The sequence below is a fragment of the Gadus morhua genome, chromosome 19, assembly GCF_902167405.1.
Source record: "Gadus morhua chromosome 19, gadMor3.0, whole genome shotgun sequence".
NCBI lineage: Eukaryota > Metazoa > Chordata > Actinopteri > Gadiformes > Gadidae > Gadus > Gadus morhua.
Window position 1 is genome coordinate 16,829,154 of NC_044066.1, and position 26,858 is coordinate 16,856,011.

General features: G+C 47.2%; 2 protein-coding genes across 2 annotated transcripts; one reads left to right on the forward strand and one right to left on the reverse strand.

Annotated features, from left to right (window-relative positions):
• Window positions 1-6,283: 6,283 nt before the first annotated feature.
• st8sia1 (ST8 alpha-N-acetyl-neuraminide alpha-2,8-sialyltransferase 1) lies at window positions 6,284-14,907 on the reverse strand. The gene is made up of 5 exons (XM_030341834.1): window positions 14,039-14,907; window positions 13,279-13,423; window positions 10,675-10,784; window positions 8,049-8,141; window positions 6,284-7,683 (listed from the first exon to the last, which is right to left on the reverse strand). Exons 1-5 carry the CDS (start codon window positions 14,269-14,271, stop codon window positions 6,918-6,920), a joined length of 1,347 nt encoding a protein of 448 aa, XP_030197694.1. The 5' UTR covers window positions 14,272-14,907; the 3' UTR covers window positions 6,284-6,917.
• Window positions 14,908-16,266: 1,359 nt separating this feature from the next.
• On the forward strand, window positions 16,267-21,432 carry tnni1d (troponin I, skeletal, slow d). Its single transcript, XM_030341835.1, has 8 exons — window positions 16,267-16,325; window positions 16,862-16,865; window positions 17,177-17,224; window positions 18,349-18,390; window positions 19,090-19,221; window positions 19,712-19,801; window positions 19,960-20,142; window positions 20,446-21,432. Exons 3-8 carry the CDS (start codon window positions 17,201-17,203, stop codon window positions 20,545-20,547), a joined length of 573 nt encoding a protein of 190 aa, XP_030197695.1. The 5' UTR covers window positions 16,267-16,325; window positions 16,862-16,865; window positions 17,177-17,200; the 3' UTR covers window positions 20,548-21,432.
• The last annotated feature ends 5,426 nt before the right edge of the window (window positions 21,433-26,858 follow it).

The window sequence follows — 26,858 nt, forward strand, 5'->3', positions numbered from 1 at the left end:
GAGGATCAGTGTATACATATTTCGCAAGCGAGATACAATGTGGCAGCTACGTTATTAAACTAGTGATCAGATGCAGCCTTGTGTGCTATAGAAACTAATTCGCTACAGCTGAGCTAACATTCACTGCAGTTCTAAATATTATAGCGTTTAAAAAAAGGATGAATTCATTGCCAATTTTAGTGTATTTGCAGTAGGGATGACATCTGAGGACTGGTTAAAGAGCGACGGGGACGACGGAAGGACAAAAGCAGAAGACGAGGCCCATGGAAGCCGTTCCCCAGACCTTAACGGGATAATCCCCGAGAGGCAGGGCAATAAACAGTTTGATATGCCCGGCTCGTGGAAGGTTACGGTAAGCCGTCCACGAGCCGGGCATATGAAACTGTTTATTGCCCAGCCTCTCGCTGATTATCCCTTATCAAACGGTGAAAAGAGACCAGGATAAATATTGAAGGTTAATTATTTACACTACAAAACAGATGGTGCTAAGGCGGCTCTTTGAAAAGGTAAGTGTGGGATGGAAAAGGTTAGGCTGGCGGAACATCGGAGGGGACCAGCCTGTTCTAGGCCATGGAGACAACCCAACCCATATAGATTTTGCTCACTACAGCATTTCTTTAAATAAACCTTTATTTTACCAGACACTGTTTTCTTTCTTGTTTTATAATTTTCCATGTATAATAACGACATTCCAAGCTAGTAAATAAATAAATACTTATATATAAATATGCATAATTATATTATAATTAATGTAAATAATTTGCATAGATCGTCATATAACGTTGGACATTCATATAGTACACATCCACATCATTATATTTCCTAATGAAAATAATTGTAGCAATCTGAATTCAAATTTATTTTATGGTTTTCTTCTCCACATGCCTCCCTCTCTCTCCATTTATTTCCCTTTCCCTGTCTTTTGCCACAACATTTTCTCTCTCTACCCTCCGAAACAGATGTCATTAGATTAGCGGTGCATTGATTAAACATAATAGAGACAGGTTCCTCATTGGAAGATTCCAAAGCAGCAGGTTTGCATCCATCTGCTTTTTACAAATGCTTTTAACTAGATTGATTTTTACCCCAGGAAAGGTCAGACCACAATCTACTTAGACCTGCCCATCTCCTCTCCCCCTTCTGCTCCCTGTCTCACTCTCTCTCCTCTTCCTCCTTTTCCCCATTTCAGTGTCTAGCTTAGCTTAAGCACTTAAGACTCTCTTACACAGCACTTAAACATGTGCTGTGTTCCAGTATCCATATTTTCATGAGTACGCTTAAACGTAGTACACTATCCGCACTCACTAAGCACTCTGATTGTCCAATGTCAGTGTTGTTCCAAACAAATATAAATTACTCTATAAATGACGATCGCGACCCGGCAATAAACGTCCCGCATTGAATGTTGAACTCTTCACGCCTATCAGCTAAAAAAGCTATAAAAGCTATAAAAACTACAAAATTATAAATAAATGCAGACTATGTGGAAAATGGGCCGACGTTGGCTCAGCCTGGCTCCGCCTCTTCCACTACGTAGCTAAGATGGCTGCCGTTGAGTACGAAAAGTGTACATCGATCAAGACTTCCGGTTTGACTGTTTTTAGTACACCATCCGGGTCCTTTCAGTACACTTATTTTCGCCCCGGAACTGCCCAATTGACAAACGTTCACTCACTTGGAGGCGGGTGTCTGTTGAAGTTTTAAAATGATTGGATCTGCCCAGTGCCACTCTGGATCTGCCATAACCAATCGCATAGCGTTTGGTCGTGACGTATGTCATGCGACGGGACCGGCCGGAAACCACGTTGCGGTGACCGGGGAGAAGCGTCACAACATCATGGCCACCAACAAGACTCAGCAGAGCTTGTTCTTGCTCCGGCTTTAATTGATTGATATTCGGCAGCGATCCCACAACAGACCGAATAGCTCCTCTCGTATCCTTCTCAATTGTCTGTCTACAACTGAAACTGGCGCGTGACCTCTACGTCATCGTTCTCAGCCACTCCCTCTGTTCGCTGATTGGACCGCCAAAAATCTGGCTTCCAAGGAACCCATGAATATGAACCAGACCAGACTGACTACTGAAGTGAAATGAAAATTGAGTTTGACTTAAACTAAGTATAGTAAGTACGGATAGTATGGATATTGGAACACAGCAATGGTCCCAGACTCTTCGTTCCTCTTTGCCCGCCCTCTTCCCTGCTTCCCCTCTCCTCCTATCCTTTTGTCCTCCTCCTAATTGCGTGAGAGCATGGGAGCCTGTGGGTAAACATGTTTTTGTTTTTCCCCAGCAGCCACTGTGCTCTTGTTCCCAACTTGTGTGCAAATGCAATTAGCATTTGCACACATCTGCTTCAACGCGACAATGCACCTCTTTGGGTGTGTGTGTCTCAGAGAATATATAGTGATAGTAGTATAAAGAGAGAGAGAGAGAGAGAGAGAGAGAGAGAGAGAGAGAGAGAGAGAGAGAGAGAGAGAGAGAGAGAGAGAGAGAGAGAGAGAGCAGAGCACTATAATAAGAGCACTATGGTTGATTGTAGATGGTAGAAGAACCATGTGTAATTATGTGTTGGCCTGCTGTGTCTGTTAGCTTAAAGAGGCTCAGGCGAGAGAGAGAGAGAAAGAGAGGCGCACACACACACACACACACACACACACACACACACACACACACACACACACACACACACACACACACACACAGAGTAAATCCCCAAAATGCAAAGAGGGACCCATACACTCCCCAACTCTTTTTTCTTTTCTAAGAATAAAAAAGTGTGCGGAAAAGAGAAAGAGAACCAAAGAAAGGTTAGAAAAATCACAGCTTGGTCTCATGCTGTGTGATGGGAGAGAGAGAGAGAGAGAGAGAGAGAGAGAGAGAGAGAGAGAGAGAGAGAGAGAGAGAGAGAGAGAGAGAGAGAGAGAGAGAGAGAGAGAGAGAGAGAGAGAGAGAGAGAGAGAGAGAGAGAGAGAGAGAGAGAGCCGTATGCATAATAAGAGCACTGTGTGTGTGTGTGTGTGTGTGTGTGTGTGTGTGTGTGTGTGTGTGTGTGTGTGTGTGTGTGTGTGTGTGTGTGTGTGTTGAAATGTGCACAGAAAGCTCTTATCAAAGGAGAAGATGTTTATGCCTCCAACCAGACTCGGTACGCTCAAGGGCAGGGAAAACCCAGCGCATATTGTGTTGATTAGCGCCAGCAGTTAGCCTAGCAACGTCCGCAGCAGATAAAGGAGTACACAAGCAGAGTTCGACACAGATCGAGCAACGCAGTCTCCTCTAAACGACCAGCGGTCCACCTTCATCATGGTTAGAGGATTACATGGCGCTCCTGTCCTGTACCATAACAATGTTTAGCCTATCCAGCTGGTCCTGTCGCCTACAGCGACACAATCCCGTCGTTTGGCCCGGCTTCAAACGTCCCCTGTGCATCATAACGACCCCCTCCGCCACACGTTTGGTCCGTAGAGGAAGCGCTGTGAGAGAGGTGGATGAATCGGTTTAACCCCCTTGCGTTGCGTGAACGTGGAACCTTAAAGAGCCCTGGCCGGAGTCCTGAAGCAGGGCTGCTCTACGCGTCCTGCACTGTTTATTTATCCAAGGCTGTAATTGTCCGACACGTAGGAGTCAAATGTGCTCCCACTCGAACAATACAATCAGACCTCATGAACAGATCCACCAGAAGGGTTTCAGATCAGCAGCAGGAGTCGATGGAACACTCCCTCAATGCCTCCATCTGCCTAGCTCTCTCCCTCCATCGACCTCTCTCCGTCTCTCTCTTCCTCCATCTCTCTCTCTCTTCATCTATCGCTCTCTTCCCCACCTCAATGTTTGTGTTTGGAGAAGGAAAAGGTTTTGTTTGAGGACCTACACAGTGCAAAGATCAGCAGAAGTTAAGATGTGAGGCTACTTTATGAGGCCTTGAAGAGACTAGATTTTTTCTTGTGTATGTTTATGATGAGAGAGCGAGAGACCAGTAACCACAATCAATCATCAACAACATCTAACTGTCGTAAACCATCTGTTGTGTATTTACTAAACTGCACTCTCTGCAGGCTGTCATTAGCTAAGGTTATGGTTTAACTAGGTGAATTAGTCCTCACTATGGAGTTTTGCCAACAAAACGTCCCATGATGCATTCCGATCTCCAAGCCAATACCGGAGGTGATACATATCAGCAGGCTATAACAGGTCTACTGTACAACCATCAGTAACCGGCCGTCCGGAAAGAAAACTCACTCAGGATGCGTTAAAAATGTGTTAGCATTTTAATACTGATACTTCGCTTGTAATACGGATGCGGTTGATTTTTCGTTTTGTTTTGTTATTCTTTCACATGAACAGTTTATGCAGAAGCCACATGAAACGGACGGATTTAAATGCAAAATTCCCTTTTTTTCCTCGACCTTGTGTACTTTTCTGCTCATGGACATGCTCGGACATGGTTGATCTCGTCACAACCAAACAAAATACTGAACATCTTTACAATCGAGCGCCTTTTAACCCTTTCTATTTATAGTTGTCAGGGTAAGAGAAAATAAACCTCACACAAACAATATGTATCCACAGATACTCTGAGTACCTAATAAAACAAGGCAAGTGAGACCTACAAACACAAATCTATCATTTGAATTTATTTTATTGTTTATAAAGACATACAAATTTTAGCCTTGATGGCCCCCACTTATCAGTTTGAGTCTGATGTATGTGTGATTATACTTTTTTAAAGGAAAAATGAGTTGGTAATATTGAGCTAGTGCCGTAATTAGACAAACTATTTTTTTTATATATATACCACGACTATTTTCAGAGAGGATATGCTTTCCTTACTATAGCCGTAAGCTGATGTTGATGATGCCATTTGGTATTTCAAAATGATTTCTGCAAATGCATGGGATATTATTTACATTAACTCAGAATGTTTTCAATCCCGTTTAACATCCCTGTATGGGAACAGAAGTTTGGTTGCTCAAAAAAAACAAAAAACAGCAATGCCAGTTAAGAACGAAAGGTCAAAAATGACACAATTTAATTCATTGTTTAAATAACAGAATCCAGACTGGTTTTAAATGAGATCAGGACGTGCGCTGATCAGCAGACACGCCTGAGCCAGAGGACGCGGGAGGACATTATATTGGAGTTAGCATCTTTCAATTAAATCATAGCTTCTCAAAATATAACATGCATTTATTTATACACAACAGATAAAATAAAAACACTTACTGGACACTGGGTAGGTGGTTCCAACATGAGTCCAAAGAACAAGTTTTAAAAAGTACAGTACAAATGTACACAACCAAAACACACTTTCACAATATACAGGTCAGACCACCTGCATTCACAAAACTGGGTAGATGTAAAAAGTGCAAAGGAAATATGGAGTAACAAAATACTAGGTAGGTAAAGTGGTCATTGGTCCTGGTTACTCTACTGTACTGCTAACGTAGCTTATGTCAGGTGGAGGTTTGGGCTGGGCCTTAAACTTCTCCTTTAAGTAAGCTGCCACACATTCAGCTGCAGATAAAAAGTACTCCATGTCAAAAGAAAAAAAGGCTTCCCTATTTTATATTGTTCTTTTTTGCCTGCTTTCATAAAGGCACAAACCCTTTTTTTTAAAGAGAGACGGAGAGAAAATAGGTATAATCAGCCAAATTACCTTTTAACATGTCTGGAACCTACGGTGGGGTCCTGTACACGACCATGCGTGTTGCCACTCAATCCGCTCAGTGCAGCGGGCTTTAAGAACATGGCACCGTCACATTCAGCCCCCACTTCTGCCGAGGTCCTTACTCTCTGGGAGCCAAACATCCCAGAGAGTAGGCTCTCTAACGGTGGACACCGGCCGGTAGAAAAAACACCAGAACCTCCCAATGCTCCAAAGATCCCCACGATGTCCCCAGATCCCGTTGGTGAGGAGACGAAGCAGCGAAAGGAGACACAGAACGGGCTCTGCCTCGAGGCTCAAGAAAAAAGACGTCTCGGAACGACGACAGTCTTCGACGGCGTCCAGCACCTAGCGTCAGGAGAAAGACTTCCACTGTGACTCGTTTAAAAAAGAGTGGCGCCACTTGGTCCAGAGTCCTTCCATTGTCCTTCCACATGTTGTTCCTCTTTCTGCTGTCCTGGGTGGTCTTCTTCCCCAGCGGTCTCCTTGCGGACGTCCGCCCACCCCAGCGACGTGGGCGGCAGTATTGTATCAAAGAGGTCCCGTTTACGCTCGCCTTGGCACTTGGTAAAGGTAGTTCAATCAAACAAAGGAACACTCCCTCCCCCCCCCCCCCCCCCCCCCCCCCCCCCCCACACCCATCCCTCCCCCCTCCCCGAGTGAACGGCTACGGGCTCCCTGCTTTGGGGCACTTCTAAATCGAGTGTCTTTGTTAGTCGTACAATTAAAAGGGAATCAGTATGGTGGCTGGGGCTGGGTTGTCCCATAGCTGGCGGTACTTCAGTGTGGCTCTGTGCATGCTTCTGACTGTACATGTACGTGTGGCCGTCTCACCGTCTATAGAACCAAGGCGTTTAACCTCTTTTATCTACATTTCCAGCATGTCCCACCGTATGGGTGCTACAGGGCTTTATCAAGGGGCTGGGTCCCCCCTGATCGCTCTGTCGCTGGAAGATTATGGGTTTGAGGGGAGGGGGGGGTCCTAGTTTTCAGTCACTTCTGTAGTTTGTGCACACCACATATTCGTTCCCCTCCCCCTCCCCCTCATTCATCCAGGACCCCCCCCCCCCCCCCCCATACCTTTTAGAGCCCCAACACATTAGCCCACATACACACACTGACACATACACACGCGCACACTAACACACACACACACACCCATGCACACATGCAAGCACCCGCACAAACATACAATTCATGTCGTATATTGTCGTACAAATACACACACATGTACGGTATGGACACACCAAAAGTCAGTCAGTAACCCAACATACGTGTTGGAGCCGCATTCCTGCATTCCATCAGCCATAAGGAGTGGGGCAGGTTCACGTCACGGGTTCTTTTACTGTGCATGTGCATGTGCATGTGTATGTATTTGAATGCATTGGAGCCGATTTCTTCTGTGTGTGTGAGTGCGTATGTTCGTTCACACGACCATGCATGTGTGGGAGAGCCAGTGTGTGTGTGTGTGTGTGTGTTGTGTCCCCCCCCCCCCCCCCCCCCCACAGGTCCTGGCTCTGAGCGGCCCCCTACCCCCCCGGGCCCCCCCCCCCGCGGCGGGCACGCCCCCACGTGCATGCGCAGCGTGCCGCTGGTGTGCAGGCGCCACAGCTGCAGGAACTCCTCGGGCATGGCGTGGAACCACTTGTAGGGCAGGATGTTGTCGTAGTAGTGGTGGCTGACGGGGCTCTGGGGGGGGCCCGGCGCCGTGTCGAAGGGCCAGAAGCCGTAGGTCGTCACCTCCTCGCACACGCCCAGCGCGAGGCTGACCAGGAACAGCCCCGTGGAGAGGCGCCGCGCGTGGACGCCCCGGCCCTTCCAGAAGGCGCCCACGCTGCGCAGGAAGTCGGGGTTGGCGAAGAGCATGGTGAGGTTGGAAGAGGCGTCGGCCAGCGCGTGGTAGGCGCGCAGCGACGGCTCCGTGCCCGGCCGCATGGAGAAGGCCGGCATGTAAACGTAGCTGGAGCCGTACGCCCGCATGCTGTCGACGAAGGCCCGGCGCGACCACTGGAGCCCCTGGAACCTGGGGGGAGAGGGGGGAGACAGAGTGGGAGAGACGGGGGGAGATAGAGATGGGAGGAGGGGGAAGGAGAGAGACAGAGTGAGAGAGACGGGGGAAGAGGGGAAGGGAGAGAGAGAAAGTGTGAGAGAGAGGGAGAGGGGGAGGGAGAGAGACAAAGAGGATGGGGGAGAGAGAGAGGGTGGGGAGAAGGGGGAGAGAGAGAGGGTGACAGCGATATAGAGACAGCCAGACAGATGACAGTACTGTGCAGGATTTAGCTAGAGGGTCGGTTTAACTTTCCTCGACACTCGTTGGGTTGGGAATGGACAGGCTAAGATGACATAAGCACCTGTGCGTTTTTATACATGAATGTATTTCTGTCTTACCTTTTCTCTATGATGCTGGGGTTGGCAGTGACCAGGTGCGTTCGAATGCCCACGTCCTCCGTGTACTTCTTAGAGAGTGGAGGGAGGTTACACCTGCAGTACAGATAAACATATAGCCTGAATACAGGATCAGGTTGGAGGTTACACCTGCAGTACAGATAGACATATAGCCTCAATACAGGATCAGGTTGGAGGTTACACCTGCAGTACAGATAAACATATAGGGCCCCATCTTGCATCCGGCACCATTGATTTTCTCAGTGGCGCATGCGTCGTTGCGAGATTGCAACTGGCGCAGAGCGTTCCTTTACCTCCTGCGCCACGCGTCGGTAAATTAGGGAATGATCTTGCGCCCCAAGGGGCGGCTCGGCGAAAGGAGGAGGCGTGTTCTGGCTCAAACGTTCCCTGGTGCTATTTTGACGTTTCAGTAACCACTTGCGCCACAAACCAGGTTGTTGCATATTTTTACCTTGTTGTTTGTTGATAGACTGTGTGTGTGTGTGATATATAATTTGATACTGCTGAAGCCTGAAGAAAGCCATGGAACATTTAATCACATTTATGGCTTCAGAAAACATCTTCTGTTTATCATACGGTACAACTGCCGCAAAAGACGACAGGATAGACTGCTGTTCTGGAACAGCCCCGCTCGCGCTAAAGACAGCTGCGGTAGGACGGCGGGCAAAACTTGTTGCTGCGCGCATTTTCATACTTTCTGTGTAGTCGCTGGGATGGGATGTTTTCAGGTGTTGAAATTAATTAGTTGTGTTTCCCTATCGTGCTGGCACCGACCGACTGCCTAATTTACATCCTGTGCTTCATCAGCTTTGACATAGCCAAACCACTTCCATATAATGGACGTCTTGTAACCTTTTTTATCGACTACTTCACCCTCCGTTGTTCCACTCATTTTTATTCTGTCGCAAAACGCTCCTCTCCTCTCGTCTCTCCTTACCGCAGAGCTGGAACGGAAGCTCAAACACGACCCAGGAAATGGGCTTGTACAAACTACAGACCACTGCAAAACTGCGATCTGACTATTGATTGGCTGTATATAACCTGATTGGCAGTTAGGTAAATCCATATCAGAACTGATTTTATTTATTTATTTATTTTATTTATTTATTTTATGTCAAGCATTTATGTCTAATGCTTATCGTCGTAATCAACGTGAGTTTTATCGCGATTAATAATCGTAATCGAGTTATTGCCAAGCCCTAGGTTATACCTGCAGTACAGATCCTGGAAGAGATCCGGAGCTGGTTGAGCAGGAACTTCCTGAAACTCAATGGAAACAAGACCGAGGCCCTGCTCATCGGATCCAAATCCACCCTCACTAAATCACAACACACCCCAGCTCCACTCATAATTATCGATGGATTGTACCCTTCTCCTCCAAAGTAAAGAGCCTCGGCGTCATCCTGGACAACACCCTCTCATTCGCACCCCATATTCACAACATCACCCGGACTGCATTCTTCCACCTCCGCAACATCGCCAGACTCTGCCCATCACTGACCCAATCCAGCACTGAAATCCTAGTTCACTCATTTGTCACATCACGCATAGACTACTGCAACGCCCTCCTCACCGGACTCCCCACCAAACTCATCAACAGACTGCAGATCATTCAGAACTCAGCCGCCCGGATCATCACCCGCACCAAATCATCTGACCACATCACCCCAGTCCTCATTCAACTTCACTGGCTCCCAGTACACTACCGTATCCAATACAAAACCCTACTCCTCACCTACAAAGCTCTCCACAACCTAGCCCCCAGTTATCTCTGCGACCTCCTCCAAGAATACACTCCCTCCCGCTCCCTCCGCTCAACCTCTGCTGGACTACTATGTATCCCCACATCACGACTCACTACAATGGGTGCCCGGTCATTCAGCTGTTCAGCACCCAGGCTCTGGAACTCCCTCCCCCCACAAATAAAACAATCAGACACCATTACAACCTTCAAGTCACAACTCAAAACTCACCTGTTCAAACTCGCACACAACGTCTAACTGATCACTGTTTTGATTTTTTTTTTTTTGTTTTGTTTTGTTTTGTCTTGTTTTTGTTTTATTTATTTCTTATTGCTTATGTTTATTTATTTTTACACAATATCTTGTTTTTTAAAAAAATGTAAGATGACTATATGCTCTGTAAGGTGACCTTGGGTGTCTTGAAAGGCGCCTCTAAATTAAATGTATTATTATTATTTATTATTAGATAGATACACATATAGACTGAATACTGGATCAGGTTGGAGGTTACACCTGCAGTACAGATAAACATATAGACTGAATACTGGATCAGGTTGGAGGTTACACCTGCAGTACAGATACACATATAGACTGTAACTGGGTCAGAGCGGGTTTAGAAGGCCCCTACCTCTTGCGTCCGTCAACTGTTGATAAGCCAGTTTGACGAGATGTCAAACTGGCTTTAACTGTGCTGACGGTCTGTTTGACTTTTTTATTTCATTCAAAAGCAATAAAGGGTTGAATGAGTTGTTGCAATTAAGTACGACAGCCTCAAAACGGTCACGGCTAAACCAATGGGGCACGGAGTAAATGCTTTGACCTGGAAAAATAAAGGTTAAAAATAAAAAGGTTTTCCTGTGCCTTACCGCATGACAAAGTCAGCGTTGTCAATCTCCGGTCCACAGCCGCTGTGTCTGAGGACTCCCCCGTTGCCCACCACAACACACCTCTTCAGAGGCCGGCGCAGGGGGGGCTCCTGCAGAGAAGGTGGGGGTCTCAGTGTTGCTGTCAGGACGCCCCTCACATCAGAGGACAGGGGGGGGGGTTCACAGGAGGAGTTACAGGGTCAACTCAACCCAGGGGGCCCTTGCGTGTAAGTAGTTAGCAACTTAATACTTTAAATGAGTTGGATTTCTTGTAGACCTCCAGACATCCGTACTGGTCGGAGACTCAGTCGTTGGACATTCTCCTCTTGGCATTCTGACGCATGCAAAGGTGTTATTACAAAACCATTTCCATAGGAAGGATGGCCTCTCTGACCCCCGGAGGTCTGTGCTCCTCCACAGGACATGCCCTGATAACAACGCTGAGTAACGCGGCAGAAAGGACATGAGCCGAGGTCAGCTCCGGGCAGAGATAGACAGCGGCCAGAGGAAAGAGATCAGATGTACCAGCCCCCGGGTTGAGGTCTATCCATACATCACATCATCAGAGTCTTTTTGTTCTTATTGGCAGTGTTTCCCATACATAGACCATTGTGTGGCGCGGCGCCACAGAATCAACATCGAGCGCCACGAATTGATTGTCTTTTTTTTTTTTTTTAATAACGCGATTTGGAAATCTAAAAATCGTTCCGTCCATTCAACTCCGCATAGCACTCGTTCTCCCTGTCATTCTCACACACACACACACACACACACACACACACACACACACACACACACACACACACACACACACACACACACACACACACACACACACACACACACACACACACACACACACACGGAGCGACAATGCTAACACATGAACCCACCGATGTCACCCGTCGCTTAGCAACCGGACACGCTGGGGTTGATAAGTTACCGGACTACTGAAACTACTACGGAGTGGTAATAACAAAGACGTGAATCAGGAAATAAATCCACTTTCCTTGACAGCGGTAAAGTTCGGTGTGCATTAAAGTACAGACGGAGTGGACCAATTGCGAACTACTGCAGCTGCTCCAAGTTAAACCCCAAACTAATCGGAATAAGTATTTATAGCGGACTATACCACCTATTCTATTCCGCATAGAATTCTATTCCGAACCGATTGAGGCGTATGTATATGATACTTTTCTATTCCGATTGAGCTGTTCTTCCACATCTATGCGAATCAGATGTGTCCGCATGTAAACGCGGAGTTACATGCACACTCACTGACGGCCGCGTGGCCGTGCCGTCAGTGAGTGCCCCCCCCCGCGCACCACACATTGGTCCTTGGTCTGTGGGAAACACTAATGTTATGCTTCACCAAAGACATTAAAGCACATTATGTTGTAGAACAATTTGTCTGGCCAGCTGATATTAATGTATAAACAGCTCACACAGTTTATACATTAATATAATATTGGCCGGATTATGTAAAAAAAGTACTTAGACCTATCTATTGCATGTGTCTAATTATCTCTATCCATCCATCGAGAAACACAGTCATGTTTCGGTCTGGCTTCAGGTTTATTTAAGGCCTTAGAGATTGTCGTTGAGAAAGTAACACTAAGAAGTCTTGGGCCAACGGCAAGCACATCACGAACACACACACATGAAAACACACGCTTCAACAATGTCATACTGTGGTATGACTTTGTACATGCCACAAAGTCATAGCACATTCACTACCACAAATGACTCAGGCAGATTTCCAACTGTACCTCCCAACCACAGACCGCACCACCTCATGTCCAACCTAGGGGGCTGCACTAGGCTAACGAGAGCACACAGCAGATGGTGACACTGTCAAGCTAATGATTTCCTTTGATGAAAGCCATTGGTAATCCATAGGGTCATCAACGATAACCCATTCATTTGGCTGAGCGATTTGAGATACATGCAAACCTACGCTGTCATTAGCGACGGAGCATTCAACACGTTTTAAACATTCTCTGACCGATGACAGCCTACGTCCAAAACAAAAGAATCACACAAGTCAAACATATGGACGGTTGCTTAAGTAATCTGCTCTGATCAAATCTCCCCACAAAAGAAAAAACACACCAACACACATACAAACATATTTGCCGGATTATGTGAAAAAAGTACAAAGATACCCATCTAATACGTCTGTCTCTATTTATCTCTGTCCGTCCATCCATCCAATTTATGTCTGCCTGTCTCTTTCTATCGGCATTATAAGATGATTGTATTAATACTAATTATTTTGGTCCTGCTGGTAATTGTTCTGGGAGTGGCAGTCCTGAATAATGAGTGTCTCCGGAGAGCAACAGAAAGTCTGCTCTAGAAAAACAATTGTGTTCTCTGTCTTAATTTAGAAACTTTCCGGGAAGTAAAACTAAGCTGTCAGGGGGAAAATAAAGCACGAAAATAGAAGCTGTCATGTTGTGTGGGTTCACACAACAGTCACATTCTGTTGACCAGGGGGATACAAATATAGGGAAGTGTGCGTTTGAGTGTGAGGTCTTGGCCTGGGGGATGGGCCCGTTATTCAAAGCACTTTCAGAGCTTCAACTGTAGCCGAGGGCCGCCTACCTGCACAAACAGCGGGAAGGTCTCGTTGCTGACCGTGTGCGAGTGGTACAGCTCTCCGTCGTACCACAGCACCTTCCCCATGGGCGAGTTCTCCTTGGTCACCGCGAACATCCTCAACGGGTCGCAGCATTCCTTCAGCAGCTTCCTTCAAGGGAGAAATACAGAGAGGATGGGAGGGTTACCGAAAGAGAGAGAGTGTGTGTGTGTGTGTGTGTGTGTGTGTGTGTGTGTGTGTGTGTGTGTGTGTGTGTGTGTGTGTGTGTGTGTGTGTGTGTGTGTGTGTGTGTGTGTGTGTGTGTGTGTGTGTGTGTGTGTGTGGTCGAAGTTTGTACACGCATAGAAACCGCCCTTGAGCAGGTCTCCAAAAAGTAAAACAGATCTTTGGCGATAGGGGGCGCTATAACTCGCGATCAAACCCAACGATCAGCCCCCCATTATTCGATCAACCACAAGTCGGCTGAACATTGGCTTGCTTCAACGTCAGCCTGGCATGCGTTAGCATGTCAACATGCTCAGGGGATAACATATTGCACACACGAGTTGGCTTCTAAATGCAAATCATAAGCGAAAAAAGATGTGGGCCTAAGGCTAATACAAATGTAACTATCTTTGCTATAATTGTCCATAACCAATATGACAACAACAACCAGGACCCCCCGCCCGTATCCCCGATACATCTTGCCTCCAGAGTACCACTAGGAGTGCGCGTAGCCCAATGAACCAGTGCGTAACACTGCGACGAGTCCTCTTCGTGCCCTACCTGTAAACGTGGATCCCCGTGTCATTCTTCTGCCAGACGTGACCCTTTCTCGACACCTCGTCCACGATCTCCTCGTAGCTTGGCAGTCGGTATACCGGGAACACGTAGAACCAGCACAGCACCAGCACGCACAGGGCGGCCCACACCGAGAGTTTGCTCCGGTAGCATCGTACTGACATGGCGTGCGTCTGCCTCCTCCCCCACGTCAAACAGGCAGGGATTAAAGTCACCATCAAGTGTCAAAATAACCGGGGATATTGCTAAATTGAATTCCAAGGCTGTATTTTTCTCTCCTGGGATGCACCGGTGCTGCTGATAGTTAAGGAATGTATACGGCATCCATTATCATCACGGAGAAAGGAGAGCGCTATGAATGGTATGTTCCCGCAAGCCGCGATCGCCAAAAACATAGGATACCCTGGCCCTGTCCTGCTTATCCTCGGTAGCTCTCGTCCGTCCTTTTGAATGATTACGGGTCCCGCTCCCCCACCTTGGGTGAGATGGCTGCTGCTCGTGTTACCGCTTCTCCTATTTGGGTGTGCACCCCCAATTTCTGCCTGTTCCAACACCTCGCCACCACCACCACCACCACTACCACCGGTACTGTAATGTTACAAATCGGTCTGCACCTATTGCACACCGCCCAGCCCCTGTTTAAGCATCCCGATGCAAATCCGGATACGAAAGGGATGGCTTTCTTCGCGGCCGTCGGAAACACACCGCTCACCCAGTCCACCAATCACTCCTCGCCACTCCACTTTATTTGTGCTCCTGGATGTTGGGGGGCCGTGAAAGTACATTGGGCATAATATATTAGGACTCTCTCCTCCTCCTCCTCCTCCTCCTCCGCCTGCTCCCCAACACCCCCTCCCCCGACTAAACCCTCCCTCTCACAGACAAAGTGCTTCTTTTGTGCTCCTGAAAGCCTGCAGCCTGCAGCTCGATTCCCGCCGAGATCCGCCGCAAATGCGGTGCAATGCTGCCCCTATCTGGCCGTTTGGATTTGAATTGAATTCAACGGATCTTCTGACCGGGTGGACCGCGATGCTGATGCGTTCGTCGTTGTTGTGGTTGCTGATGGTAACGGTGATTGCGACACATTTTCAAATATTTTTTTGATTACGTTTAAACGTGTTCTAGGGTCAAGGAAACGGATGTTAAGCGCTGATATTAGTTTGCCGTCAATCGAGTTTGGCGGACACTGATGAAGGACGCAAAGTAACCGCATGATGGCGACTCAGTGTCAACAGATAGAGCTTGTGACACTAAATAATGTGTATTGAATATGGCTATCTTATTAATACATTTATGAAAGAATGTAAGAATTCGTCTTTCCAACCCTTTGGATTGAAAACTACCTGTGTCACAAATGTGTTGGATGTTTAGTAGGCTATAAGATGCACCCAAAACACCTGTGCATTCAAAGATTCGAGTTACAATTATTTATTTGCGCGGTGCCCGGTGTCGGGGCGCAGTGCCCGGTGTCGGGGCGCGGTGCCCGGTGTCGGGGCCCTCTGTGCTTCTCTACATGCGTTGGGAAAGGAAGATCTCCAGGGCCATTTGGATCACTTTACTACTGTCCCTATTTCACAGAGCCAGTGTGGCGCTGTATATATATATATATATATATATATCTCTATCAATACCATAGATTGAAACGGGCTGCGTTTGTGGATAGGTGGCTGAGCCTCAAGAAATCCTTAAAAAGTTGAGTTATCAAGACACACTGAACACATCCTAATGTCTCTCATAATCCTCGCAGACACCAGGGGCTGTGGTCTGGGGGGGGGGGGGGGTTGACAGATAAAGGGGAGAGAGAGGGGTTGATGGAGGGCCAGAGAGAGAGGAGATGAGAGGGGGGGAGAGGAAGAGGAGAGGCAGAGAGAGGAGAGGTGATGAGAGGGAGAGAGAGAATTGGGAGAGGGGGGGGGGGGGGGGGGGGGGGCAAAGACAGTATGATTATCTATGGCAACAGAAGCTGATACACGGGGCAATACCATTTAAGTAATGCCCCCACCGATTTATTATTACCCCATTACAATGTGTCTGACTGTTGTCCCAGCAGTGTCTGGGAACATGCTCTTTCCAGCTGGGCTTCCTGCCACCACATTCCTCCTGCCGGCTCTATATATGCAACACTGCCCCCCTCCACACACACTCACTCACCCACCACCCACCACCCCCACCCCCCCCCTAGCCCCCGCAGGCTCCCCCTATAAGACCCCTCATTGTCTGTCTGCTCCTTTGTTTGGCTACTCACTAGACAGCTCACACCCGACCAATACAGGTAACTGAGTGTTAAATGTATACCATCGAAATGAGCAATAGAAAATGTTCATAGTGGATTTGGTTTTCGATAGACTTTTAATATTTGACTGACTATGTGTTTAACAATCGAAAGAAGTTGGCCTTTTCGTGTTTCCAGTTTCAAACGTTTATTCGTTTCGAGGATTTGTTATCTGGTTAATGTTGAGGACGTTGAGGACGACGCTGGTGGACGCAGGATGCTGTTAATGCGTTCTGCTCCATGGGACTCGATGACATTGCAGGTTTAGGAAGATATTTCGGTCTCTTGTTAGGTTCTTCTATCTGAGAGTGTTTAACCGACTGTTTCTGCTGAGAGTGGCCTCTATAAAGGGGAAGCGAGTCCTACGTACACGTTCCAGCCCTCTGTTAAACGATGTCCGAGGCTACACCACTTGATCATGTTACATTGATGCACAATTATGGGATGGAAAAATATTGCTCATTCCAAAAGGCTCTAATGCACTAATGTTTCCCTTCTCCCCTCATGCGTCTTTGGCCTGAACGCTGGACTTACAGTGAGGTAAGAGAGGAGTGAGTGTGTGTGGCCCACATCATGTGTTTGTATTCATGATGTTTGTTGGAATAAGTTAATAGTAGTAATAGTTAGTAGTCCTAGAACTGCAGTGATGCTAATCGATTCGATTCGAAAGACATTGTGAGGTTGAGGTCGTGTGAAGTTATCGTAGTTCATCTGTGATGTTATTTATTGAATGTATTGATCCCACGTGATCGCTGCCTCGTAATCCAACTGAAGCACAGAATAGACCTGCCATTTGGTGAAGGTGTGTCTGTGTGTGTGTGTGTGTGTGTGTGTGTCTCCATGTGGCGTAGAGTGACACCCCGCCAACCGGAACAATGAATCCAAAGCTGGTGGTTAAGGTGAGCGGCCAACGGTCGGCCCCATGCTAATCCAACCCACATTAAGACCAGCACAGCCGGTCCCTGCATGGCTCATCAGAATGGAAACCAGGACGGGGACATGGCAGAGAGACAGAGAGAGAGAGAGAGAGAGAGAGAGAGAGAGAGAGAGAGAGAGAGAGAGAGAGAGAGAGAGAGAGAGAGAGAGAGAGAGAGAGAGAGAGAGAGGGGGGGGGGGGGGGAGAGGAGAGAGAGTGAGGGGGAGAGAGACAGACAGACAGACAGACAGACAGACAGACAGACAGAGACATATACAGAGAAATAGATGGCGAGAGAGACAGGGTCAGATAGAGACAAAGACAGAGTGGCAGTGTGGCCTGCCATCGTTGCTTGGCAGAGGGACAGAGGGAGAGAGGGCTAGATACAGAGAGTGAGAGAGAGTGAGGCCTGGCACTCTATCTGTCAGAGAGAGAGACAGAGTGAGAGAGAGAAATCCAGGGAGACAGGGAGGGAGAGACAGAGAGAGTGAGGGGCCTGGCACTCTATCTGTCAGAGAGAGAGACAGAGTGAGAGAGAGACATCCAGGGAGACAGGGAGGGAGAGACAGAGAGAGTGAGGGGCCTGGCACTCTATCTGTCAGAGAGAGAGACAGAGTGAGAGAGAGACATCCAGGGAGACAGGGAGGGAGAGACAGAGAGAGTGAGGGGCCTGGCACTCAGAGTAATGGGTTGTTATCAGCCAGGCCCTGACATGGCAGCCTGCTTTCCACTTGACGCAATGCTATTAATAAAGTCCTATCTTATCATTATTAATATGCCACCCGGTTATAGCAAGTGGTCATGAACTTTAACCTAAAAATATGAATGTATTCATGAACAACCTTCACAGGTGCTCTTAGAGGTCTCAGAGCAATCATAAATGTAAGTGATGTGTAACGTGTTAGAAATGATGCATACAACAATAATTATAATGAATTTACGCACCCTGAATACAGCAGTATATTGCGCCTTTACGTATATGTACAATAGAAAAAAGTAAAAAACATGTGTTTCTATTATTTGAGTTGACCAACATATGCGTACAGTTAACTCTAGCAAACTAAAAAACTGCAGTGATTCATTGATCGATGTTTTCTTGGTCTCCAGCCCAAGTCGAAGATCTCAGCGTCTCGCAAGCTCTCCCTCAAAGTAAGTGACGTCTCCTCTCTCTATTCATTAGCACCGCATCGTTTCTGAATTCACTGCATTCGTCTCCTGTCTGTTCAAAGTCCCTCAAGTGCTTTTCAAAGATGTGCAGATTCTTTCCCCCAGAGCTCTGCTGCATTAGTCCCATGATTAGTTGGACTTAACGAGGCTTTCCTGTTCCTCAATTGTTTCTGTTCTGCACTGAACCTCCTCTTCCTCCCACCCCCCCTCCTCTTCCTCCCACACCCCCTCCTCCTCCCTCCTTCCTCTCACTCTTCCCTTCCTTCCTCCCACCCCCCCTCCTCCTCCCTCCTTCCTCTCACTCTTCCCTTCCTTCCTGCCACCCCCCCTCCTCCTCCCTCCTTCCTCTCACTCTTCGTTCCTCCCCTCCTCCCTCCCCCTCTCCCTCCTGCTCCTCCTCTTCCCTCCCTCCCACTCCTCCTCCCTCCCCCTCCTCCTCCTCCCACTCCTCCTCCCTCCCCCTCCCACTCCTCTTCCCTCCCCCTCCTCCTCCCTCCCCCTTCCCCTCCTCCCCCTCCCCCTCCTCCTCCCTCCCCCTCTCCCTCCTGCCCCTCCCCCTCCTCCTCCCTCCCTCCCACTCCCCCTCCCTCCTCCCTCCCCTCCCCCTCCTCCTCCCTCCCCTCCTCCTCCCTCCCCCTTCCCCTCCCTCCCTCCCCCTCCCCCCCCCTCCCCCTCCCCCAGATCCTGCTCCTCACCAGAGCGTGTGAGGCGTTGGAGTGTGAGCGTCAGGACCGTGAGGAGGAGAAGGAGCGCTACCTCGGGGAGAAGCTGCCCCCCCTGCAGCTGTCCGGGCTGAAGATGGAGGAACTACAAGTGAGTGGCCGGGATCCTAGCCCCCACCCCGGGGGGGTGGGCTGGACCACCACGGGGGGGTGGGCTGGACCACCACGAGGCTGGTGGAGCAGCTCGCCCCTGGGGGGGAGAGAGACACCGCAAAGGGGAGGAAACTAACAAACACGGCCGTAGAATAAGACGTTTTAGGGCTGAGGTGGGTAACAGAGTGAAAGGACAAGTTAACGTGGAGCTTAACTAGCGCACTACAAATTAAAACCGTCATACCATCCGTTCTTGAATTACTGAAATCATCCATCCATCTATGAATGGATGGATAAATGATGGATAGAAAGATACCTTTATTCATCCCAAAGGTAATCAGGTTTTTCAGTAGCGAACAGTGAGACAGAAGACAACAGAAAATAAACAAGTTATACGAAAACACACACGTTTTACTCATACAGGACACGGAGATAGGTTTAAAGACTTCTTTTGCTTTCCTAACATGCAAATATTTATTCCTTTCCAGAATCTATGCAAAGAGCTTCATTCAAAAATTGACCTTGCGGATGAGGAGCGATACGACTGCGAGCACAAAGTGATCAAACATAACAAAGATGTAAGTGACAGAATCGGTGATCAACCGTATTGACACTTCAATTGTTGTTCCAATCCCAACGTTTGCTTCATAGCTGAGCTAAAATCCCAAATCAATGTTTCTCTGAGGCCAAAAGATCATTAAAAAGATTAAAACCATGAGATTCTTGCCGGTTTCAGATCAGCGAACTGAAGATGAAGGTCCAGGACCTGGGAGGGAAGTTTAAGAAGCCGGCCCTGAGGAAGGTGAGGGTGTCGGCAGACGAGATGATGAGGGCCCTCCTGGGCTCCAAGCACAAGGGCTCCATGGACCTCAGGGCCAACCTGAAGTCTGTGAAGAAGGAGGACGTCAAAACAGACAAGGTACACCATCAGGGCCTTCCCACCGGGCCTCGTCTCAAACTTACCATGAGAAGCGCTTATTTACGACCGTAGAAGTAACCTTTCCTGAGTTTCCCATCTGGGTATAAAGTATTATCATATCTTAATTGGTTTGATTAACGTTTATAACAAAAGAGAGCATGAAAAAAAACACATTGAAGCATCTAGTTTAAAATAACCTGTTCTGAAATGACAAATTCCTCCCAGTCACCACACTGTCACAGTGTCTTCCTCACGATGTGTGTGTGACCGCTGTTCCCCTGACGTTCCCCGCCGGTCCTCCAGGTGCTCACGTCTGAGGTGAGCGACTGGCGTAAGAACGTGGAGGCCATGTCCGGGATGGAGGGTCGTAAGAAGATGTTCGACGCGGCCGGCGGCGGTCAGTGAGTGGCCCCGGATCCAGGAACCAGAGACGGTTGAAAGCTTTGAAAAATTTGGTAAAAAGAGTAACAATAAATAAATAAGGTGATTGCTTACCCGACAGTTAACCCTGCTTTTATCGCGTTGACGGACATTTTCTGTGAAAACCCGAAGGGACTGAGATCCAGGAGTGCTCCCCCACCCCCAACCCCCTTTAGTTGCTCGTCTTTTATTTATCTCCAGAATTATTGTGTGGGTAGTTACTAGTGCATCTGAAGGACGTAAGTAAATAGAAATAAACAAAAGTTATCTGGTTTCAGTTGTGCCTTTGTTTCTACCAGAGTGTGTCTCTGTTAAAGTCTATGTGAAATATGTAGCGTACTTTTGAACTTTAATAAGTAAAAAATGTTGATGAGGACTTTTTGGGACACAAAAAATGTGATTGAATCTGTCAGGATGTTACATAAGGCTATTACAGACTTTACGAGGAATGGAATGGAAATGTGTGATATTAGTTCAAATGGCAAGCCTACCAACTACTAACAAAAGCCTGACTCCCAGCAGGGGAGAGAATAGATGCACAGGTGAAGGATTTGCTAACAAGGGGAAAAAACAGAAATGTTCAATTCATGTTGTCTTTAAGTCTTACTCATTGGTTGATCAGTTCACCTGATGATAGGTCAGAAGATAAGAGGGGAGGGGCTACAACAGGTGCTACCCCCCCGTTCTATCTATCTATAGCGCAGCAGAGTGCTCAACAGACCGTTCCCTGTTCTTCAAATTGAGTCGATTTGGAAACAAATGTTTTATTAGAACTTTAGAACATTGTGGTTTTCTTAAATGTAGTAGGGTGTTCAATGTGGTTTTATTCATTCTCTTTGCTGATTGGTGAATACATCTTCAAACTCCGTCCATCGTTTCCTGTGGTCAATTCCTGTTTTTGTATCAATGCTTTTTACTGCTTCATGGTTCATCACAACTTTAGAACACTGTCCCCTTTTTATCTACCCTATTTATATGCACTACCATGGCATGACATTGAGTTGTCTTTGCAAGTATGTAATGAGACATTTTGAAAGGTCCCTATTATTGTAGGATCACGTTAATAGTGAGTCTGTCTTCAGAAGATGAGGGCCAGCTTGGGCGCAGTGGCTGGTTGGGGACACACCCCCAGTATTTTAAGCGGTGCTCTTATGATATCATAACTACTGACCTCCCAATGCTGATGGGAAAAGCCACCGGCATTGTTGCCCTGAATGTGTGGGTGTGTGTGTGTGTGTGTGTGCCAGAGAGGATTATGTGTGTGAGGATTGTTTTTGTGCATAGGTATAACTTTGTGTGTACATGTGTATGAGTGTCTGTGTATATGTGTGTGTGTGTGTGTGTGTGTATGTGTGTTTGCATGCTTGCATCTGTTTGTGTGTGTGTTTGCATTTGTGTATCTGTGTGTGTGTGTGTGTGTGTGTGTGTGTGTGTGTGTGTGTGTGTGTGTGTGTGTGTGTGTGTTTGTGTGTGTGTATCTGTGTGTGTGTGTGTGTGTGTGTGTGTGTGTGTGTGTGTGTGTGTGTGTATGTGTGTGTGTGTGTGTGTGTGTGTGTGTGTGTGTGTGTGTGTGTGTGTGTATTTGTGTTGTGTGTTTGCATATCAGAGGGTTGACAGGATGTTGTCACCCACACTTTGTCATTTAAAGCATGGAGGCAATGCCCACAAGGCCAACAATAGCTCAAGGCTGCCTGGAACATGAGTAGGGGTGGAGGTCTGGAAGGCCTGGGGCCTGGGGTTCTGATCCCAGGACAGAGATGGTGGATGGGGGCTGATCTGGGGGTGGGGTACAGACAGTTGACATCATAATGTTTTATTAGGGCTCTCTGTTTCAGCAGACAATGGAGCCCCCGGTACAGTGATCTCATGTGTTAAACTCTCGCCGTCTAAAGAGTAGTATTCCTTTGAGTGGTTGTATTTATAATGTTAGCTGTGTTCTCACGTTACGTCTCGTCCGACCTTGCCTGATGCTAATGTGTGTTGTGGAGGTTGCGGTTCATACCAGGTGAATTGGGCCATAAATACCCCTGAGGGACTTCTCAGTCTGTTATCAGTGTGTTATAATGGTAGACCAAGGTCAATCCTTTGGGACCTTTTATACATATTAATGAACTCAAAATACACCCATTGTTAATTAACATAATAATACACTGAATGTAATTGGTCAAATATAACAGATGGTATTGTCAGTGTATTGTGCAGTATTCTGACTGCAGTACTTATCAATAGCCATTTGATGGCAGTCACAAAATGTGGAATATTGTTCAACCTATGAAAATTAAAACATACATGGAAACAATATATCAGTACCTTCAAAATACCTACCGAGCTGTCTAACCTACTTAACCTACCGACATAAAACCGAGAACGTCCTACCTACATACCTTAAGGAATCTCAACCCAATGACCTACTGTACCTAGCTACCCAACTACAGAACTACCTACCTACCTACCTACCTACCTACCTACCTACCTACCTACCTGCCTGCCTACTGTACCGACACACTAACATACGTCTACTTATCTGCCTACTGTAACTACCTACTAACTGAACTCTACCTACCTATCTACTGTACCTACCTAACTACAGAACTACCTACCTACTGTACCTACATCGAGGGGAGAATAGAGAAAGAAGAGCAGGCTAACTAGCTTGTCTGCTTCCTCTGAGTTCTCTTCATTCTCCCTCTCTCTCTGTCCCTCTCTCTCTGTTTATCATGCTCTCCCTCCCTCTCCATCTCTCTCTGTTTACTCATCATGCTCTCTCTCTCCCTCTCTCTCTGTTACCACCCTCTCTCCCCCTCTCTCTCTGTTACCACCCTCTCTCCCCCTCTCTCTCTGTTACCACCCTCTCTCCCTCTCCGTCTCTCTGTCCCTCTCTCTCTGTTACCACCCTCTCTCCCTCTCCGTCTCTCTGTCCCTCTCTCTCTGTTACCACCCTCTCCCCCTCTCCCCCTCTCTCTCTTTCTGTCTGGAACCCTCCATCACGTCCTCTGATCCTTCCTGACAGGTTGTCCCACTTGGTTCTCACTTTAATCTCTCCCTGTTTGTGACGCCCGCTCCCCCCCCCCTCCCCTCCCCTCCCGCCTGCCACCTCTCCCCCCCTCTCCCCCCCTCTCCCTCCCGTTCTTCCTCCTCTCAGGTTGATCTGAGGTGAGAGCGCCTCCCGGGGGACACGAGGTGAAGCTCCACAACAGAACCATTACCTGCGCCCTCCGGGTCTGTCCGTCTGTCCGTCTGTCCATCTGTCCGTCTGTCCGTCTGTCCGTCTGTCCGTCTGTCCATCTGTCCATCTGTCCGTCTGTCCGTCTGTCCATCTGTCCGTCTCTCCATCGGTCCGTCTGTCCGTCTGTCCGTCTGTCCATCTGTCCATCGGTCCGTCTGTCCATCTGTCCGTCTGTCCATCTGTCCGTCTGTCCGTCTGTTCGTTGGACAGATGGACAGACGGACAGATGGACGGACACACAGACGAATATACAAACAGCCAGCTAGACAGAGAGACAGAGAGACAGACAGACAGACAGACAGACAGACAGACAGACAGACAGACAGACAGACAGACAGACAGACAGACAGATAGATAGATAGATAGATAGATAGATAGATAGATAGATAGATAGATAGATAGATAGACAGATAGACAGATAGACAGATAGACAGATAGATAGATAGATAGATAGATAGATACAATGAATGGATAGACATAAAGACAGATAAAGGTGAATAGATTGACAGACACACAGACAAATGGATAGAGATAGAAGGACAGAATGACGGACAACCAGAAAGAAGAACATGCAGAGAGACATATATCAAAATGATTCATCAGACCGATAGAGGTTAAAAGAGGGTCAGACACACAGACAGATAGATAGACAGAAGTGGATAGGTGAAGAGACAGACAGATGAGCACATAGATAGACAGGTTTTATTGATTGACAGATAGTGGTTATTAGTGTACTAATATACTACGGTCATTTGTATATATTCATTTATATATATTCTATATATATCTGGCCCACATGGCAGTCGTCTTTATTCTTCATTAAAGAGTCCTTGAGTCTTTTTTAAAGCATTACATCACCACACACCCACACAACAACTCACACAAGGCCACACACACTTGCTTCACAGAGCAAATGTTAATTGGATAGTGAAGGAGGGGAACACGTCTCCCTCAGCTCAGGGAGGCGGGCGGGGGAAGCGGTGGATGAGATGACAGCGAACCAATGAGACAAACTTCTCATTCACTCTCCATCCAATTGACCCCTGCTTGGAGAGGGTGACGGTTCACTGACGAGCACTTAACCCCACATTACGCCTAACGACGACGTCTGGCCGGAGACACGCGGGTCATCGTTGTATTGTCTTGGTCCAGTCAGCGTGTTCCTGTGCATTCGTTGCTTTACATCCACCAGTATCAACCACTGACCAGTAGGCCTACCTGAGCTCAGGTAGTCCTATTGTGAAACTGCAAACTTGAGATGAATTTATGAGGCATGTTTAATTTTAAACAGGGCACTGATGTTAAGAGATGTTACCCAAAACACTAATGTGGTTCAAATACCAGGGCACAGGTAGCAGTCTGACAGAGTGACAACACACAGCGTGTGTTTGTGTGTGTGTATTTCTGTGTGTGTCTCTGTGTTTGTGCATGTGTATTTCTGTGTGTGTGTGTTTGTGTGTGTGTATTTCTGTGTGTGTGGGTGTGTTTGCGTATGTGTATTTCTGTGTGTGCGCGTGTGTTTGTGTGTGTGTGTGTATTTCTGTGTGTGTGTGTTTGTGTGTGTGTATTTCTGTGTGTGTGTGGTATGTGTGCGTGTGTGTGTGCGTGCGCGTTGCTATGCCTGTGTGCGTCCGAGGGAAGGGGTTGCATATTTGTTGCACAGCATTCAACACAATGCACAAACTGGCTCAGATCAACAGGCAGACAAATGTCAAACTGGAAATAACTGGTACCAAAATGAGCAGCTTGCTTAATCGCGAGTTAAGTTAAAAATGTAAGAAATTATTATTATTTTTAATTACATTTTCTCTCTCTTTGTAAACGCAGTTCGGGCAACACAGACATCATCAAGACAAATGAATTATTAGATACATTAAAAAAATAAGAAGTTGCATTTCAACAGTTATCGCATCATCATGTAAGTGCATCAACAAATTCAGAAATGCCTTCCTTAATGTTAACGCAAGGCACCGTTTAGCAATCAGCCTTATAATATTATTATGGGAACCAGGGCGCGTCCTTCAATCTCGTTAGGGTAACGAGGAGTTGAGTAGAAAAGGCAGCATTATGATATGAGCGAGAAGCATGATGCTGGCTTAAAGTCAGTGTGGATCACAAGCCCTGACTTTAAGCAAGGAGTGGATTCCATTTGCTAATTAAATTTCAATTGCATTTGAAACAAGAAAATGAAATATCCCGGTAATATGTTGAAAGCATTCATATCGGAAACACGTTTTGGAGGGTGGTTGGGCCGTGAGTGTGGTCTGCCCAGCTGTATGACTTCCATCAGGGCTGTAAACCTTGAGAGCACCTCCCATTATCCTTCACAATAACAAGACCTCAAGAAGTTAATCCAATCTCTTATAAGACACTGGGCTTATCCAACGGTGTGTGTGTCTGTGTGTGTTTGTCCCACTTTAGAACGGTGTTATCAAATAACATTTATATTTAGAGCAGGTGAATGACGTCACACAATCCCAGCATGCATCAGTCTGGCGTCTGACCAATGCTATCTCACCAGTATAACCTGGTTCAATGTCGTTGATTAGAGGTTTACGGTATGATTTGATCAGTGCCGGAGCTGAAGTAATATCCATAGGCTCCCTGAATTGAGCTATACAATATTAATATACGCCTTAATGTACTATTGACTGCTCCACATTGCTTGGCTGTCTTGCCCACCCCAGAGAAGAGACATGCTCGCCTCAAGGTTTACAGATGCACAGCAGTGTACAGCACTGCCTCCTGCAGCCCTGAATACATATTATTCATTACTGCTGATGGTAGATGCAGTCCTGTGATTGGTCTCTGTGCTCTTAACGGCATGGGGTTGGGCGTTAATCAAGGCAACATAATCCCCACCATACTTTGAAGCAGCCTGTTTATCAATCCATTCTCTGAAATTATTTCGGCTCAGTACAGCCCGATAATGGCTGCTAGGGTGCTCAACTCTCAGCCGAAAGGTACCTGGTTAGATCCCCTTCATCTGCCTCGCTGAGCCGGATTCACTGCCCCTACCTGCCCCACAATGACATGAACCTGAAGTCACAGAAGTAAAGTCCATCTGGAT